Source organism: Macrotis lagotis, chromosome X (genome assembly GCF_037893015.1).
Source record: "Macrotis lagotis isolate mMagLag1 chromosome X, bilby.v1.9.chrom.fasta, whole genome shotgun sequence".
Taxonomy (NCBI): Eukaryota; Metazoa; Chordata; class Mammalia; order Peramelemorphia; family Peramelidae; genus Macrotis; species Macrotis lagotis.
Genome location: NC_133666.1, coordinates 685086664 through 685106248, shown reverse-complemented (window position 1 = coordinate 685106248; position 19585 = coordinate 685086664). Strand labels below are relative to the sequence as shown.

The following is a 19585-nucleotide window of genomic DNA, read 5'->3' as shown; positions in this document are numbered from 1 at the left end:
ACCATACCACACAGCTCTTTGAATTCAGAAGGCATTTGGGGTTACTCTTGTGCCTTTCATTTCATTATCAGGCTACAACTGAGAAAAAACAAAAAATAACAGAGCTGTGGTGTATACAGAATCTCAGGTAAATAAATTTTATTTTATGATTAAAAAAAAACTTAAAAACTCACTCCATGATATGATAATGAGAGTGGTAGAAACTCTTCCATTATGATTTGAATTTTTCAAAAAAGTCAATTTTTACTATTTAAAAAGGAAATTCATTAGCAAAACAACTGTTAAATTTGGAACCTTTTTTTTTAAGGGCTGACCTGGGTTCTGTTTCACACGTCTGTTTTCACTCTCTTTCAGAAGAGTTTCCCTTTTATACAAGTTAAGTCTTCCCAAGTAAGAGACCCAGTAAGCCATTCCCCCAGACCCCAATCATCTTGAGGGTTGAAGTGCCCAGAAGGGCCTGGATAAGGCCTTCATTTGCATAGGAGCTCAAAAGCCATATGAAATCTTATTTGAAGAGTTTCATTTTACCTTTGCTTCGTAACCATTAACAACTTCTGCTTTATCTGTCCTCCATCCCCAGAATCCGGATTTAGTTCTGATAAAAAGTGAACACCACAAATTGCTACATGTACAATATGCCATTCAGATTCACCCCTAGTCTAGTCTTCAATTTTTCTACTGAATTTAGCAAAGGACACAGGATTAAATATCTTGGAAACTACAGTCCTCTTGTCTGCCTTAAAGTAAGGAGAGGGCAAAGGTCACACAACCCCTTTCCCCCCACACTTTCTAATCAGCAGGCCCCAGTCCTGGCAGGGATAATTCTTCCACAGGAGCACAAGTAATGCCTCCCCAGTCCAAGAGCTGGGGAGGAGCCTGGGGAACTGTCTTGGTTCTGGCGCTTATTAATGAGGTGACCCCAGACAAGTGACTTCTCTCGTCTCAGGCTGTCGCTCACCCTCTCCCTCAATGAGTTCGGAAAATAAGTGCGAAGTGCATCCTGCTAGGATTCTCTCTCCAGATGACCACAAGGACTGTGGGAATTCTTGGACACAGGCCCCTGGGACCACCACAAGAGACCCGCGAGATGAGTCAGCCCTCATCATCACCAGTTCAGTGAAGCACTGGTTACCCCATGACTCAGAAGAGGTCTGGGATGGGGGGAGCGAGGGAATTGAAAGGTCGTGCCAGTAATGGGCCTTACATCATATAACACCAACCACTGGATCAATTGATTCCAACTCTGTCTTTATCAATACTGCCCCAGCAGGCACAATCCACCCACAGAGAAAGTTGGATTGATAGTAAGCTTCCTGAGGGCAGGTAAGATATCAGAGGAATGATGGCTTTTTTATCTTTTATTTAGCAGTGCTCAACACAAAGGAGGGGCTTAACTACCGTCTGAATTATGTATTTAATCAATTTTATCAGTTTGTGTGCAGGTTGGAGGGATACATTTTTTAAGTTTTTTTTTTTGCAAGGCAAATGGGGTTAAGTGACTTGCCCAAGGCCTCGCAGTTAGGTAATTGTTAAATGTCTGAGGTCACATTTGAACTCAGGTTCTCCTGAGACTCTGGGGCTGGTGCTCTAGCCACTGCGCCACCTAGTGGCCCCTTGGAGGAGGGACACATTTTAAGCAAATTTTGTTGACTATCAACAGAAAGCATTCCTGACTCTCAGTTGAACTGGACTGTATGGCCTTTTTAGTCCATCTTCACCTGGGACCAACCACTGCATTAGGAAATAAAAAGAGCCCTGGCCTTGAGGACTTCCTCCCCAGAACCCTCAGAAGAAACTGGCCAGCCTCCCTGCAAGGCCAAGGTCAACCCCATCACTGCTTTTCCAGCCCAGGAGGCCCCTGCTTTTGACCTGGCACTTGGAAAGGGGATGCTGGGACATCAGGGACTTTCCCCCACATTTCACAGGGGCTTGGCTTCTGGCTGGGCTGATCCCCAAGCTTCACAGACATTAAAAATGAGGGGTTCCAGGACAGAGAAGAAAATGGAATCTGGTCCTGAGGTAGCTATGGTTAACGTGATGAGAGCAATGGGTCCCATTTTCCTGAACAGCAGGATCAGGAGTAAGATTGATTTCCCTGGCACTTTCTTTCTAAGATAGCTTTAGATGACCTGGGGCCAAAAGACCAGGGGCCAAGTCCAGGCCCTGCTGTTTACTGCCTGGGTTCTGGGGGCTGTTCTCTTGGATCAAGGGACAGACAAGATAACCTCTGAGGCCCCTTTAATTTTGAAGCCTGTTGTGATCCTAGGAAATTCCTCATTTGTTCAACTTATATCGTAAAAAAAATCTTTATAGAATAAAGGTAGAAGAGCTAAGAAAGTACATTAAAAAGAAAAGAAATAGTAAAAGAAAAATCTGAACAAATTAAAACATGCTTTCATAAACTGCCACCAAATGTGTGAATCTGATTTATAGGGTGTTATGTCCTAGATAAACAAGGTTCTCCTGAGCTCCCTTGAATGAGATCTGTGCTCAAAACTCACACCAAAGGGAGCATGAGAAATAATCATGAGACCAAGTAAGGCTCCTCCTCATAAGACCTTTCATGAGACCCTCCTAGCATATAGACAAAGGAAACCCAAAAAGTGAATAAGCGAAATGGTTATTTTGGGAAAGGGAAGCAAAAAGCTCTTAAAATGGCTCTTTCTATAGGACAAAGAATAAAAACAACTCCCAGATACTTCTGCTAAGCCATTAAGCTTTGTAAAAAGAAACACAAACCTATCACTGTTAAATGGTAACCTGTAATTACATTCAACACCACACTGGTCCAATTCAGAAAGAGAAAGATGTGTGTAAAGATGGGAATTAAAATGTATCTGGCCTCCAGAAAGATCAGTGAGGAGGGGGCACACAGGAGGAGACATCCCCCCCCAAAGACTTCTAACTAATGAACTAAACAAATCAAGTGCCAGACGGGGAGTTCTCTGTGATTTATGCTTGGAGTCAAGCCTGGCTTTAGACCCATTGGCAGTCATCATGCCCCATTATCCATGTCCCAGCGCAGTCACCACTTTCCATAATGCCTAAGTGGCTGTAGAGGGAGAGAGCTTAAATGAGTACCTTTCAAAAGCAATGTTTTTAGTGTCAAGGCTGGTATTGATGACCGGTGATGTGAGGCGCCTCTCCACCTCCCTCCCTTTGGGTTTCATGGAATCTAGCGTGAGGCGTTCCATTTCTTGAGAGAGGTCAAAATGTTCAGTTGTGACCACTTTGTCATCATGGTTAACTTCCATCAACTCTGCCCAGCTATCTGTTAACATGCGACAGAAGGGAAACGAAATGTGACCCAAAGATGGGAAGAAATAGAAGAAAAGCCTGTTATGTGTTAAGATTCGTTCTCCTTTGGATTACTCCTGCCAGATCCTACTTTATCAAATGAAGCACGTCAGGTTGGGTTTTTTTTAATGTTTTGGTTTTTGCAAGGCAATGGGATGAAATGACTTGCCCAAGGTCACACAGCTAGGTAATTATCAAGTGTCTGAGGCCAGATTTGAACTTAGGTACTCCTGACTCCAGGGTCAGTGCTCTATCCACTGTGCTACCTAGCTGCCCCTGAAGCACATCAGTTTTAAAGGACATGGACACAGGTTCTCTTTGCCTCTCATGCCCAAAAGCTTCTGGGCCACTTAAAAAAATCACAGAATCATGAGACCTTGAAGATGAAACCAATGTAGATGTTCACACACACCCCCTTCCCTCATTTTACAAAAGAGGAAATTCCCTAGGAAAAAAAAAAGAAAGTATGCTTGGAATGATAGTTAAGTCAGCTCACAATCTAATCTTTTTTTTTAATTTATTCAAGGCAATGGCTTTAAGGCAAGTGACTTACCCAAGGTCACACAGCCAGGCAATTGTTTAGTATCTGAGGCCAGATTTGAACTCAGGTCCTCCTGACTCAGGGCCAGTACTCTATCCCTTCTACCATCTAGCTGCCCAACTTACAATCTAATCTTTTTTTTTTTTAGGTTTTTGCAAGGCAAATGGGGTTAAGTGGCTTGCCCAAGGCCACACAGCTAGGTAATTATTAAGTGTCTGAGACCAGATTTGAACCCAGGTACTCCTGACTCCAGGGCCGGTGCTTTATCCACTGTGCCACCTAGCCGCCCCAGAATCTAATCTTTAAAAAGATTAATTTTCCCATGGCTTTGGATTTTCTGCTATGGATATTATTTGAGCCTGCCATCCCAGGTACTATGCTAAAGATGAGGGGAGATCAAAGAGACCCTTTCTGCCCTCCAGGAATTATAGTCTGGTTAGAGAGACAAATCAGATACATCAACTTCACAATTACAAGATGATGCTCTCTTTTGGTTTGAATGTTATGAAGAACAAAAGTCCTGCCTATGTTCAGATGAACTTCACCATTCTTTTGAAAAGAGTTTCTAAGGCTAAAATCCATATATTCAGTAAATATTTGAAATAGCGAATCACTTACCCTCTCCCTTAAAAATAAAACTGCGTCTTCCTCTTATCCAGCTCATGTTTTCAAAGCCCAACAATGTGATATCCACACGCAGTTTGGCCCCACTTTTCCAAATGCGACAGACATCATTGGGACATATCCTAGAAACTAATGGCACTGCAAAAGAAAATATTTGCAACAAATAAAACCCAAAGATAAAAGAAAATGGAAAGAAATCACATTTTAATAATAAAAAGAAGCAATCTAGTGCTGGGCCAAGACCAGAGAACCATCTTCTAGCCATCAACAAGCATTCCTTAAGTTCGTAAGATGTCCTCGCCCTGGAGGGTTAGGAGTTAGGAGTACAAATACTTAGGGTCCTTGTACCTAAGGGTCTTGTACACAGATATCTCACATACATACACACACACACACACACACACACACACGCACCTCAGGCAGGAACTGTCACCTATGCAAAGTGTTAAGGAAGTAGAGGAGAGTGGAGACCACAGAGAGGTCCATCACAACATGAGGAGGAAAGGGGATAAATAAGGAAAGGAAGAAGAAAATAAGCATTTCTAATATGCCAGCCATTGTGTTAAGAGCTTTACAAATATGATCTCATTTTAACTTCAAGGTACATGCTATCATCCCCACTTTACAGATGAGGAAACGGAGGCAGACAGCATTTGAAGTGACTTGCCCAAGGTCACATGACTAGTCCTGGGGTCTCTAAGCAGGCTAATCTGGCAGGACAGCATTAAGGACCAACAAGAGACAGCTGTACAAGGAGAGCTGTGTTTCCCTACCCCAAGGGAGCCATCAGTCATCTTCAGATCACCTGTCCCAATCCCATATCCTGATGTCCTACAGCCAAGACACAAGGTGACTTTCCAACCTTCTTACCCTAAGACCCACCCCAGCCATCTACCTACACTAACCCAAACCTTCCTGCAATGCCCACAGTTCCAGACACTAAAGATTTTGTTCACAAAAAACAAAAAAGAATTGCTCATAATGTAAAAATAATATTTTCTTTGTGAAAGGATGTGGTGCAGCATCCCAAGCCTAGCTCCTACTATTTTTAAGGCTTTATCAATTCTTCCTATGGGAGAAGACAGAAGGGATGAATGGTTAAAAGATCAGAACAAAGCTGAAGAGTGAGCAGATCATCAGAAATAGAAAGAAAACATCTCTGAATGACAACTACCATCACAGTTCCAGAAGCATGTTTTTATTCATGAGTAAGCATGATTTGTTTTACAACAATCTGCCTAACAAACCCAGTTTGGAGAAGCATCCATTTCCTAAAGCCAGTTTATTCAGACATTGAGCAATTTCTTTCCTAGCTGCTGCAATAAATTTCAAAGGCTGGAGCTTAAATTTTAAAATGGTAATAAATTCAAACCAACTGACCACTTACCCCAACTAGTGAATTCCCATTTCATCTGCACATAAAAATCAGGTGCCTAGATGGGACAAACAAAAATGCCAAATTCACTACAAATTAGAATCGTTAATGCATCCTCAGAAATACCAAGCAAATTAGTTATTGTGAAAAAATTTTCAGTTATTGGGAGAAAATACATGAGTTTAGTACAATTCCCAGATTCACGTTAAAGTCACAAAAATAATTTACCTGTAATAAAAAGAATGTGGAAAACATCATTTTTTAAAAAGAAATCTCATTTATAACAAATAAAAACTATCATGTAGGTAAGAACGAACTTTGAAATATATGACTTTTATAAAGACAATAAAAAAACAGTGCACTGTCACTAGAGCAAAAGTGTAAACAAAGATGTGTTGCAACAAGATTGATTCCTTGAATATCAGCAAAGTTTCACCTTAGGAAGTGGCTGATGGGTTCGACCACTTTGGAAGGGGTATCCATCACCCAAACCAGAGCCAGAAGCTCATGCCCCTAAGGTCATCAAGCCTTAGCTTGAAGAATTCCTCTGGGGAAGCTGAGCCCTCCTGAGGTCACTCATTCCAGTCGGGACATTCTCCTCATTAGGAAACACTGCCGGGGGGGGGGGGGGGGGGGGACGGACACAGCTAGGTGGTGCAGTGAATAGAGCACCGGCCCTGGAGTCAGGAGGACTTGACTTCAAATCCGGCCTCAGACACTTAATAATTAACCTAGTTGTGTGGCCTTGTTATCCCACTGCTTTGCAAAAAAACAAAAACAAAACAAAACAAAACAAAAAAGATAGGAAACACTACCTGACCTGGGACCCACACTGGCCTCTCCACAATCCCCTGGTCTGTGGCTCCTGGCTTTCACTGATTTGCTTCCCATTGTCAGCCCATCCAGTAGAAATAGAAAGCTCTCAGATCCCCAGGGCTTTCTCTTCCCCACATTCCCACCTGATCCTCCAAGTCTTTCTCCAACCTGGCTGCCTCCTCCGGACAGCTTCATCAACTGTGCTGCCCAGAACCAATCCCATCATATCCTGGCCGTGTGCCACAGCAGAAAGAATCTAAGATTTGCAAGCCAAGGATGGACTCGAATTCTAATCCTGGGGCTGTCACTTTCATGTCTCAGCTTAGGCAAGTATTCACTTCTCCACAACTCGGGTTTTTTATTATGAAAAATGAGGGGGATGGTCTAGACCAGATCAGAGGTCTCCAACATGCAGCCCACAACATTCCCAAGCACATCTCCAACCAGGTCAAAATTGGGAAATATTTAATAACAACACAAAAGTACCATAAAATAGAGACAATAGAATGTTTGTACCAACAAGGATGCTTATTAAATACACATTAGTGACTCCCATTTCATTTTGAGTTTGACACCCTGGCCTGGATACTCTAAGGGCCCTTGGATCTCTAAATCTATGAGTCTATGATTAGCAAGAAAATCGATTAACTATGATTATGCAGGAAAAAGTCTGTGACAAAATAACTATATAAATTCCTGGAAAAAAACCCAACATGCAGAGGGATTCTTTCTCAAAACAATAAAAAATCTAAGGTCCAAAGTCAATATTACATGCAAGAAACATTGATCACATGGCAAACCTGGGACCCTCACCCCAGGTAATACAGTGAAGAGAGCACTGAAATCAAGAAGACCTGAGTTCAAATCCTGCCTCAAGTACTTCCTAGCTAAGTGACCCTTGGTTTCCTCATCTATACAATGGGTATAACAACAGCACTTAGCAGGCTCTATATAAATGCTAGTGATTATGATTACAACTAATTTTCTAAGACATTATAAAAAAAATGAACCTCATTTTTCAAAATGGAACAAAATTTAGTGAGAAGTGACTTCTCTATTTTTGAAATCTCTTGAATTTCCAACTTAAGAGAAGAGAGTCAGATCCACAGAACTGCTCCTCCAATCAATCTATTGTGACATGTTCTTTTGGGTGAAGTATAGAAAGAAAATCCATCCTCACTCAGAAATACAGCTGGAAAAAGAAGAGTATTTTAATTGGCAAATAAGGGCTTAGTATTACCCACAAAAAGATGGACCACCTGAAAGGATCCCACCAAAGCTAACTAGAGAAAAGTTGCCCTTAAAAAAACCCATCCATCTGGGGCAGCTAGGTGGCACAGTGGATAAAGTACCAGCCTTGGAGTCAGGAGTACCTGGGTTCAAATCCAGTCTCAGACATTTAATAATTACCTAGCTGTGTGGCCTTGGGCAAGCCACTTAACCCCATTTGCCTTGCAAAAACCTAAAAACAAAAATATATATATAAAAAAAAATCCAACCATCTCCACAAAAACCGAGAAAATAAATGAGTCTGCTGGCTAAGCCAACACTACGGAGTATCTAGAAAAAATTGGTATAAAATATTCATTGAGGGTAAATAGTGGAAGGTGTAATGAGACACTAAATCTTTTACTATCTATGAAATTCCTCTTCGTTGGTACAGGGCCTAATAGGAAGGAGTTCAAGGTCAAACTGACAGAATAGCTAGGAAGACTGGGACCATTCTTGGGGTCTGTGGCTGCCTCTGGTACCTCTAAGACCACATACAATATGGAGGAGTTTCTGTACCAAGAAAGAACTCCCCAACGGATGACCAACATCCAGCCTCATCTTATCTTGGCAGCTTCCCAGAGACAACCCCCCCACAAGCACAAGCTGGGTCTGGCCCAGCCCTGCCACAACCCAACTCGCATGTCCCTTGCTTCACATACCTCCAGGATCTTCTGGAGCAGTTCAGGAACACCTTCCAGAGCCATTGATGTGTTGTGGTAATCGCGATGCTGAAGAATGGTATATACCATCTCTGGGTCTCCAGTACTCACTGCCTCGTGTAAAACTAAAATTCCCAAAGAACAAAGTCCATTAAAATGCCAACAAGGGGCAGCACCATATGCTACCTTCAATCAATACAGATTAGAACCCCTCTGCAACTTGGCAAACAGTCCTAGAAAATCACCTGGGCCAATCTGGTAAGGAAGCTCTGTGCCTTTGTCCTTAGGGTCCCTCCTTCCATGGGGGTTTGCCAGGGTACCACTTTCAAGGTCCCAGAGTCAGCCCCACACCCTCAATAAGGCTTCAGAGACCACTGAGCCCACATAGCTCCCAAGACCTGTCTTTTTAATTTTTTTATTTTTTCAAGGCAATGGGGTTAAGTGGCTTGCCCAAGGCCACACAAATAGGTAATTATTAAGTGTCTGAAGCTGGATTTGAACTCAGGTACTCCTGACTCCAGGGCCGGTGCTTCATCCACTGCTCTATCCACTTGCCACCTAGCTGCCCTCAAGGCCTGTCTTAACAGAACCAGTTCTGCCTGAGGAGGGCAACCCACTCTTTGAGAAGACAGAAGACAGCAGGTCCCCCTCTATCACTAGGGACAAACTCACTCAACAAAGAAGGAAGGACCAAGTTGAGGGGCCACCTTCCTTCCTCATGTGCACCCGGCCTGAACCAACAAACCGCTTCTGCCATCCGAGTTCCCTTTTTGGGAGTGGCAGCAATGCTGTGATCTTATAATTGGAACGTATGTAGCAGAGCTCAAGGTTCAGGAAGGCATCTGGTAACACAATGGCTAAGAATAGGCCTCAGGAATGACCTCCTGTCGGCCTCACTTCTGCTCCACCTGGTCCTAACATGGGAATTTCCTACACAGCTGCCCGAGTGCCTGCCACACGCCAGCAGCTGCCCCTGTCAACAAGACCAGTCCCCCTCCCTCCCCCATGGAAGCCAGAGGCAGTGAGCCCAGCTAGCAGCTTCCCCTTGTATCTCACCCCCCTCCCCTTTTCTTTTTGTCCCAAGGGGAAGAAAAAGCTGATGACGTTTTTGAATAAAATTGTGATTCAGGACTGGCTTTGTGCTGAAAGAAAAACAAAAGGTCTTTTTTTTTTTTAAATATGTACTTACCTGTCCATCCCTGGCGATTTTCTTTTGTGACATCTGCTTTATGTCGGAGCAAGACTCTAGCCGATTCCAAGTGTCCCAAAGAAACAGCCAGGTGCAGTAAGGTCCGGCCTCGGGGGTCCAGGGCTTCCACATTCTGTTAAATAACCAGAAAGACCTTTTCCATAAAATTGACAAACATGACCCTGAGAACCTCAAACCGAAGTGGAGAAGCCTTGCACCCATGACTGCACTTAAGTTCAGTCTGTGGGACGAGGGACTTTTGCTGATGGGCAACCACAAGCTATGTCATGGCCCAGGGGACAGCTTTTGAAGTATTTCCATGTTTGATGGAGAACAGGAAGTACCAGATTTTAATCAAACTGAAAGTACAGAAGACAATTTCGGTATGAATCTGAAGGCTACACGCCAGCTGGACTTTCACCAAACCTCTTGAGTGTCAGCACCCAAACCACCAAACCAGACTGATGAGCCCCAAGGACGAGAGAGTGACTTGGGAAGAGACAGACAAGCCATGAAATACAGGCCCCTGGGCCTCCTGCCTGCCTCAGGATACACCTCAATGGGCTTTCCCTCACTCTCCCTGGTCCCTCTTCTCAGCTCTGGATTCAGAGGGTGGACAGAGGGACTGGAGACCTCAGTCGTCATCTCCAGTGTCCTCCTTTTATGGAGCAGGAAACAGGCCCGGAGGGTCATAAGAACATTCTGTAAAATGGGGGGGGGGCAGTGGCACAGGAAGGCCAGTACAGGTCTCTCCATGGATGCCCCAGTTGACACTCCACAATCCTCAGCCCAGAGCATTGTGGGGGGGCGGACAATTGTGGCCCTAAAGATGGAGTAAACTGGGGCAGCATCTCAAGTCAAGACAAGGAAAAGTCCAGGCTACTGAACGGAGCCGTCCAGCTCAATGTCCTCATCTTCAAGCCCAGTATCAAGATGTGACGTGCCCAGGGTCACACAGCGAGTGCCCCTGAGGGGCAAGGTCTGAACCAGCTCCTGACTCTTTTCCCTAGACCACACCATCACTAGCCATAATAAAATGTGGCAGGCGTTGTTGTCAATACTCTCAGTTGATGCTCACAACAACTCTGATGGGTGACATTATTCTCTCCACTTCACAGATGAAGAAACTAAGGAAAACAGATGGGAATCGACTTGCCTGGAGTCAAATGACTATAATAACTATCTAGCAGTGGGTCTGAATTTAGGTCTTCCTGTCTCTGGGTCCAGGGCTCTGTCCACTGTGTCACCCAGCTGCCCTAAGACAATTCTTGGGGTGAGAATGAGTTGGAAGGCCCAGAAAGAAAGTAAAGCCAACAAGATACCAGCAGCTAGAATAAAAGAGAAATTAAATGCCCCTGAGACTGAGCCCATGGGATAAAGGGCAGGACCTATAAAAAAGGAGCTGCTCCAGGCCAGAGGTCCAAAGCTCCTCCACCACCCCCGAGAGTAGCCAACTCCTCTGAAGCATGTAAGCAGCCTCAGAGTCAACACTGCCCGCTCACGCAATATCAGCAAGGGGCCGTGCAAACTTTCAAGGCCCATCTAAACATCAGCTCTGTTCCTCTCAACTGTGACCTCTTTACTTGAGAGGTCCCTTGCCACCATCTCATCCGAAGTGAGCCCAGCCACCTCTACATCTCTAGTCCATCTGTTCCCCTCCTCTCTACTCCAGGCCGCCGTGTCTTCACGAATTTGAAGGGCTGACATTTGGAAAATAGATTCAACTTGTTCGATCTGACCTCTGAGGAGCTGAGATAGGAATGATGGGCACAAACTGGAAAGGGGCAGTTCAGGCTTAATTGAAATGGTGGGGTTGGTTGGGGGGTGCTGTCCCCAAGCACAGTGGGGTGTCCCAGAAAGTATAGAGTTACCAGTTACTTCAAAGTCTTCCTAAATGACTCCATGAAAGTCCGAGGTAGAGGGGCTGATGGTTGTGATGCAGAGAGGTCCCTTCCAACATATGACATTGATATTCTCACCTAGACTCTTTAGTAATAATCTCCTAACAGGGAGATTCTTCTCCCTCTAATCTGTCCTCTCAACACTGTTGCTAGATAGATCTCCTACAGTTTTCAAATCTTAACTGCTACTGGGCAACTGTCATTGCCCAGACTTGTCATGAGATTTTCTAACTCAAACTGTTATATCTTTTCCCCTCATTTTGGTCCAATCTTACCATGGTTCAAGACCCAACTCAAAATATTACCTCTTTAGCCACTCCTGAATCCTTCCAGTTAGAAGTCATGTATTACCTCCTGATAAGAAAGCTAAATACAAAATGGGCCTACACCAACTATTTCTATATTGAAAATGGTCCCTGAAAAGACAGCGCAAAGAGCCCCACTCTTTGTAGACTGTCAATAAATATTAACTTAACTACAGGTTGTCCAAATAGGAAATCCTTGTCGAGGGACCAACAAATGGACACACTACAAGAATTTCAATTGCCTCTCAATCTTATCAAATTCCCAAGAAATGAAACTGGAAACCAAAGGAAGCATTACCTAAAAGGCAGGAAGGCTCCCAAGTTCTAGGACAGACAAGGAATGGAGTCTTTGGTGTTGCAAAACAGTGACTGGGATCAGCTGGCTGGGCCTCCTTCCAGCATTTGCCCAAAGATTTCCATGAATATATGGCATATATGTAATATAGAGAATTATATATTACTGCTGATGTGCCAATTTCTATTCCAGAGGATGAAGAGGGTAGAGAAATTCTAAATAGTCAAAGAATTCAAATTAAACCAACACATACCCATAGACAGATGAGAAGAATGTATTAAATGCCAAAAGAAAGAATCTATTTTCTGCCTCCTAACTAGCTATTTGATCAACTGGCCATCTCGATTGTCCATAGAGACACATGAGTATATGCAGCCAATTTGGGATAATGAGGCTATCCTAGGGAAGGCACTGAATTTTCTTTTTTTTCACTTCCCAGATGAAAAGGGCTCAGTTCAAATTTCAATCCCACTAACAGATTAAGTTCAGTGAATGCCAAGGGGATACTTTACCTAAGGGCACAAGAGTCCCCATACTTAATAATCTTAAATTCAACCCTCAGGGAGAAACCTGAGGGCCCAGAGTACATGATCTTCATCATCATCAGTCTTCCCGGTTGGTTATTTCCAGCCTCAGGCTGCGCACAAAGAGCATTCCTCTTCCTAAAGAAATCTGGGGCGGCTAGGTGGTGCAGTGGATAAAGCACTGGCCCTGGAGTCAGGAGTACCTGGGTTCAAATCTGATCTCAAACACTTAATAATGACCTAGCTGTGTGGCCTTGGGCAAGCCACTTAACCCCATTTGCCTTACAAAAACTAAAAAAAAAAAAATTGGAAGGTCAAATAAACTGAACTTGCAGTTCTCACATGGACAATCTTATTCCTTTGGCTAACTACCCCCTTCATGTCTAAAGTTCTCGGGCCTTTCGTTTTCCCTCTTCCACAATGGCCCCCTGAGCAGGTCTGTAGTCACTAGACTATTGAAATTTCCACAGGTTTTAACGTCACAAGTGATTTCCTTGGGAGATAAGAAATAGAACAAAGTCTTATTTTCAGGCAAAGGCCTCTGGAATCTGTTGTTTAGTCATTTCAATCGGGTTTTCTTGGCAAAGATACTGCAGTAGCTTGCTATTTTCTTCTCTGGCTCTTTTTACAGATGAGGAACTGAGTGATATGACAAACCCAGGGTCATACAACTGATAAGTGAGGTTTATTAATAATTAATTAACTAATGAATTTTCCACCAAGTCCAGGGTTCTATCTCCTGGATACATCAATTTAGAGGGAACAAAAATGTCATTGGCAGTGGCTGTAAAGCAACAACCACCCTGCCAACAGCTATCTTGGAGGAAAAGCTCAGATTTCTGTTTGTTTCCATAACAAATTATGGAATGTCGTGATATGTTTGAAACAAAAAAAAAAGTCAACCCAGTCCAAACAAGAGCTAAGTGACCTAGGGGATGACTTCCTATTCACCAGAGGCTCTTAGCAACGGATCAGAAAACAAATGGCTTTCACTGTGACAACTAAGCTTTAGGCCACATGAAGACTGGAGGACAGTCGAGGCAGATGCAGTCCATCACTTTCTCTTTCTGTCAAACACTGAGCTTCCAATACTTCACTATTGGCCTTGAGTTGTTCTCTGGAAACATGGCCAAGATTCAGAAATGTGTTTATCCTCTTCAGCTAGATAAACTTTTACTTTTCAGTGGTGTTGTTTCTGAAACAAAGTAAAGTCAACTTTCAGTCACTTACAGACATATTTGGGAATATTCCCAATCAGGTGATGGAAGGAGCAAAGGAAAGGGAAGCAGGAATTCTGTTAAAATATGATATCCGGTCTTATTGTGAAGTCAACAAAAATCTGCCTGTCCTTCCAACTGAGAAGCCATGGAGCCCCAAGTATGGAGAAAGCTCAGATTACATTTCTGAATGCCCATTCTTCCCAGGCAAGATCTATTTGGGCTCTCCAATCCCCAGTCATATGGATTACAGCTGAAACCCAAACCAGGTTCTAGTACCTTCAGAATGTCCATGGAACAGAGGCTAGTGATTTTTTCTCTCTCTCTCTTCCTGTTTCTGTGTTTCTCTCTTTCTCTGGGCCTCTCTGGTTTTGTTTTCTCTGTTTCTCTAACTCTTAAATAATTTATTTTTCTCTACTTTTCCAAAAGGGCTAATCCAAACAGTACAAGCCATGACTGGTCCTCAACAAAGGATTTGACTTCATTATAATCTGAGTTTATAAAGGCAGGACCCAAGTCATACATACATTAGTTTATACCCATTACCTAATATAATTCAGGAACCAGTAGCCTGTCATGACAAGCTCCTAGGAGGAGTTGGAGTCAGAGCAGTTGCTCAGGTATCTCAAGTATGTTATTACTTAGGTTTGACCTTGGAAATCATCATGTGTAGGTGGCCCGAAGGTCCACAGAGTACAACTCCAGCCTCAGACACTTACCAGCTGTGACTCTGGACAAGTCACTTCACCTCTGTCTGAGGAAGACAGAGATCCTAACAGCACTTAGCTCCCAGGGTAGCTGTGAGGATCAAATGTGATCATATGGAGGATCAAATCATCATCAGGTATGATACACTGACTCACATACAGCAGATGTTTAACAAATGGGTGCTTCCTTCCCAGGTAAAATCCTTTTATAAATTAGAAAACTGAGTCTCAGAGGTTAAATGACTTATTCAAGATCAGCAAAGAAAGAAGGGGAGCCCGGATCTGAATCCAGCTCTTCCAAGCCCTTGAAATTCAGAAAGTTCACCTCCAGAAACAATTCAACTCCACGGATCTAGACGCAGAAGTGAACTCTGGGAGAACCTCAGCCAAGGCTCTCATTTTACATGAGGAGAAGCCAAGGGAGGTAATTGCTTAGGCCAAGTACTCCAGACTATGAGGTTGGGAAGCTCTCTAAAGTCTCTCCGGCTCTAAATCGATGAGGATTCCCAGTCTTTCATGTCCACAAGAGGAGAAAGGTGCCACAGCTATCATTAGCTCCATTCTACAGAGAGAGTCTAAGGTTCACCCAGCTAAGCCTGGACTGAAAAGAGAAGGCCACTGTCAACTGCCAGTTAGCAGTTATCTGGGCTAAGACCCAGGCATGTCCTTTTCCCCCCGAGGCCATCTTTACCCAGGAAAAGCATCAAACTCTAATTCACCATCACTATCTCCAAAGCTCCTCCAAACTAGCCATTACTACACCTTCAACTTTGGGTAAATGGTCCAAGTGTCCTGGCATACACACAGGGAAGTCTCACACCTTGTGCCGCTCATCCGAACACTCCAGAGTTGGAGGACACCCCAACTCTCTTCTCTAGAACCAGCAGTCATCCAACCTGAGCCAGAAAACCTTAGGGGAAGCCATCAAGGTTGCTCTGCACAAGTGAAGAGCTGGGAAACCTCCAGTCTACATCCACCCATCTCGTAATTCCCAAGTGCCCCCCTTCCTGCCTCCTGGGCCAAACAGAACTTCTCTGCCCCCATCCCCAGCCATGTGTCATTCTTCTCTATGCCCATTTTCCTCAGTGAGCCTCCTCTCTGAACCACCGTGCCTCTATCACCAGATATCTCAGCAATCTTAGACTAGAAAGACCAACCATGATGAAGGGTTACAAAGTGTTTTCAGAACTGCTGACAGCTTCACCACTTACAGTTCAAAGACTTGTTCACAAGCGTGTCTACTGTTCCTTCAATTTATCCTGATCGTGGCTTATTTGTACATAGTGGTTTGCATGTTATTTCCCCCAGTGGGCAGGGACATGCCCCTGGGGAGCCAGGGCTGCCTTTCCCTTCTCTTTGTAGCCCCAGCCCTCAGCACAGCATCTGGCAGAGACTGGATCTTATGGAAAAGTCTAAATCCTGAAAAGTCAGCCATACGGCCTGACTATCTGAAGTCAAGGCTCCGAGAACTATTAATGTACAAAGTTCATTTTACTGCCGTCAACAGAAAGAAAACAAAATGATTTTTCATTTAAACTACATTTTCCATTACAAATTAAGACCCAGCTCATTTGACTCATTTATGATTTAACAAAGAACTATAATAAATCTTAATTCCACTGTTTACCCAAAGTGAACTCTAGGACTATACAGACCCCTGAGAAGATACTTGCTTACTTTAACATGGCAAGCACTAAAATAGGTCCAAGTTACACTTTAATGCAGTCTATTCCAAAAGCTCTTGGGCCCCTGGGGATAGACACAAAGACAAAATAAAATGAAAGAGTCCCTTTTCTCAGGGTGCCGACCCTCTGAATCATTTGAGATGATGCCAAACCTAAGTAGATGAGTAGCTAACAGAGTATAGGCACAAGCTGATCTAAGGATAAGACTGAAAAAGAAAAACCAGAAGTACATAAAAGAGATTTGCTTTTCCTTCTCTGTTTTACCAGGCAAATAAATGCCCATTCAATTGGTATTGAAGTTCAGGAAAAAAAATACACACACACACACACACACACACAACAGTGGACGAAATCATTTTGAGAGAAAAAGAGTACTGTAAGGAGGAGGGGGCATCAGAACAGTGCTTGAAAGAAGAGACCAGAGACCAAGGCAAGGAAAGGGAGAGGGACAGACAAGGGGACCATGTTTCCCTGTTTCTTCCAAGTTGTTTTTAGATCTGAGATTACTTTCATTTTATATGTGTGCACATGGATGTGGAGGTGATCACGATGACTGACATGCCCCCATTACACACCACCCATCTTTCATACGCACACAGAAGCAAACACACAAACACATGGAGTCAGAAATAACCAGCAGCTAAGCTACTTAACCCAGAAAAGATCCCATAGCAGAACGTATACCACCTCCCACCTGAAAAAGCCATCAATGTTTGCCCTCGTTCAGCCCTAGAAACAGAAAGCCTAATAGAAATAGCCAAGTGGAAAACGTACTGTTTTGGGCAGGAAATGGAGAGGGGAACAGGTCAGTTAGGACCAGGCTGGCTAGGTCAGGGCCGGTGAATCATTTGGACAGGGAGTGTGTCAAAGTATCTCCTCAACTGTTCTGCAGGAACAGTGTCTTCTAATTAAAAGGGATGAACCTCACAAAGAAAATTCAACCAGTCTGGGCAGAGAAGATTAAAAAAACAAATACTAACCATTGTTACTGGGGAGAAAAAGGCACCTGGTTTTCCATGGGTTTCTGGCTGTTTGGACAGAGGGCTGTCTTAAGAGAACTGCAGCAGGCAGATTCTTGGCAAGGGTGAAGGCCCATGCTTGGCAGCAACTTTTCACTCAACTGGGTGATGCTTAGCCTGCGGATTTTTTCAGCCAACCAAAGGAAAATCATTTGTGCTTCCCCATTGCATTTGACTGAGGACCTGAGGGCTGCCTTGGAGTCACCTACTGCCCTAGCATACCTACCTCAAACCCAGAGTGACCACCCCAACAGTAAGAGGTTCTGCTAAATGACCTAGCCTGCTCTAAACCGCTCACTCCTGGAGTGGTGCCAGGCTGGCACTATAGAATTGGACAACACAATACAAAACAACAAACATTCATTAACACTCACTGACAGACAGCCTGGCACACTACAAAGAAAATCCTGGAATCAAACACAAGTCCCAAGAATATGGGTTGTGGGAGCTACGTAACTATGGAAAAGTTAATTCCCGTCACTGAATCTCAATTTCCATCTAGGTAAAATGGGGATGACAGTAACATTGCCCTACCTATCTCATTCGCATAGGGAAATAAGGGCTACACCAATGTAGCTTTTTATCACTTCCTAAGTAGAGGACAAAAACGTAAGAGCCAGATCCTGACCTCACAGTAAGTCGGCCAGTGAACCCCAAAGACGGCACTGGGGTGCGGGAGAGACAGAACCGAGAGCCATGTGGGGTCGGACGCTGGCAAGCCTCCCGAGGGTCTGCTAGGCCGCTTCCTCATCTGAAAATGTGGACGAGCTCAAGGGCCTTTAAGAAGCAGGCAAACCTCATCGATGTCCGAGGTCCGGAGCCACAGGAAGGGGATGGAAGAGGGCCGGTCCAAGCTTCCCCGCGCCCACCCTGTGCCATCTCCAGGGGCTCATCCCCCTTTTGGCCAGCTTGCTTTCCAGTTTGACATCCTCCCCAGGACCCCTCTGGGCGTCTTTAACACCTTCCTACCACAAATGCTTGGCCTCGCCTCACCCTAGACGGTGGCCGGAGAGGGGAAGGGTCCGCCTGCCCCCACCGCAGGCATTTTCCCAAACCATAGGACCCATGCTACCATCCCCTACGCAGGCTGCGGGGCTCCCCATCACCCAAGTCCTCTGGAGGTCAAAGCCCTTCCTTGCGCTCCCCCACGCGGGCACGTCTGCCCCCCGAGCCTTTCCTCATTGCTCCCGGTGCCAGCGCCTGCCCTCGGCTCGCCAGCGCCCCTCCACCCGGTCCTCGGGGGGCTGCGAGGCCGCTGGATTATGCGCTCATCGGGGGCAGGGCCGCCGCTGCCCTTCTGGTCGGGGGCCCCGGCCCCAGCCCGGCCCGGGCGGCCCGTTCTCGGCCTCCGCGGCCCCGGCCCCGGCCCGGCCCCGCTCGGCCCCCGCCGCCCCGCACCGCCCCATCCGCGGGGGCCGGGCCGGGCCGCGCCGCCCACCTGGCCGTCCAGCCGCTTCTCCAGCTGCCGGTAGTCGTTGTTCCAGACCAGGGCGTGCAGGGGGAAGCGGCCGCTGGGGCCGTCGCCCTCGCAGGACATGCTGCGGCGCCCCCGGGCCCGACCCGGCCCCGGCCCTGGGACGAGACCCGGCCCGGGACAGGCGCTGCTCCGGCCCGCCGCCCGCCTCCGCCCGACGCCGGCGCGCTCCGCCCGCGGCTTCTCCGCCCGACCTGTCCCAAACGGGGAAGGGCCGGGCCGAACCACCCGGGGCCGGGGCGGAGGGGAGGCGGCCCGGCCCGCGGAGGCGCGGAGCGAGGGCGGCCCGGGCGGCCCGGCGCTCCGGGGCCCGAGGAAGCCGCCCAACGGCGCCCGGGGCGCTCTCCGGCCCGAGGCCCTACCCCGGCTCGCCGCGAGCCTCCGGAGCGCCCCCGTCCCGAGCGCCCCTATTGGTCTCGTCCACCCCTCGGGCTTTTCCATTGGCTCGGCTTCGGAGGGGCCGGGGGAAGAAGGAAACAGATAAAGCCATTCAAGTAACCTTTGGCCCCGCCCCGGCGCCTGACGCCGCGGCGGCCATATTAGGCAAGGGCGGATTCTTCTGTGATTGGCTGGGAGTCTTTTTGCCTAAGAACAGGGGGAAATTTTTAAATTAAAAGAGGAAGTCGCTTCTACCACTCCATTAGGGACCGGGGTGGTTAACTCCTCTGACGAGATAATCAGTGAA

The 19585-nt window shown here is 45.8% G+C and overlaps 1 protein-coding gene across 2 annotated transcripts in view; it reads right to left on the bottom strand.

Annotated features, from left to right (window-relative positions):
- ANKRD13A (ankyrin repeat domain 13A) overlaps positions 1 to 19193 on the bottom strand; it is a 43982-nt gene extending 24789 nt beyond the window's left edge. Inside the window, exons 1-7 of one of the 2 annotated variants that reach the window (XM_074206143.1) lie at positions 18865 to 19193; positions 9774 to 9906; positions 8585 to 8709; positions 5850 to 5895; positions 4457 to 4600; positions 3082 to 3271; positions 529 to 595 (exon numbers count right to left, since the gene is read on the bottom strand). In XM_074206143.1, the coding sequence (XP_074062244.1) occupies positions 529 to 595; positions 3082 to 3271; positions 4457 to 4600; positions 5850 to 5895; positions 8585 to 8709; positions 9774 to 9906; positions 18865 to 18963 (804 nt within the window). In that variant the 5' untranslated portion in view covers positions 18964 to 19193. The remainder of the gene's footprint in view (positions 1 to 528; positions 596 to 3081; positions 3272 to 4456; positions 4601 to 5849; positions 5896 to 8584; positions 8710 to 9773; positions 9907 to 18864) is intronic. The other variant, XM_074206142.1, reaches the window with a different exon arrangement.
- Between the last annotated feature and the right edge of the window lie 392 nt (positions 19194 to 19585).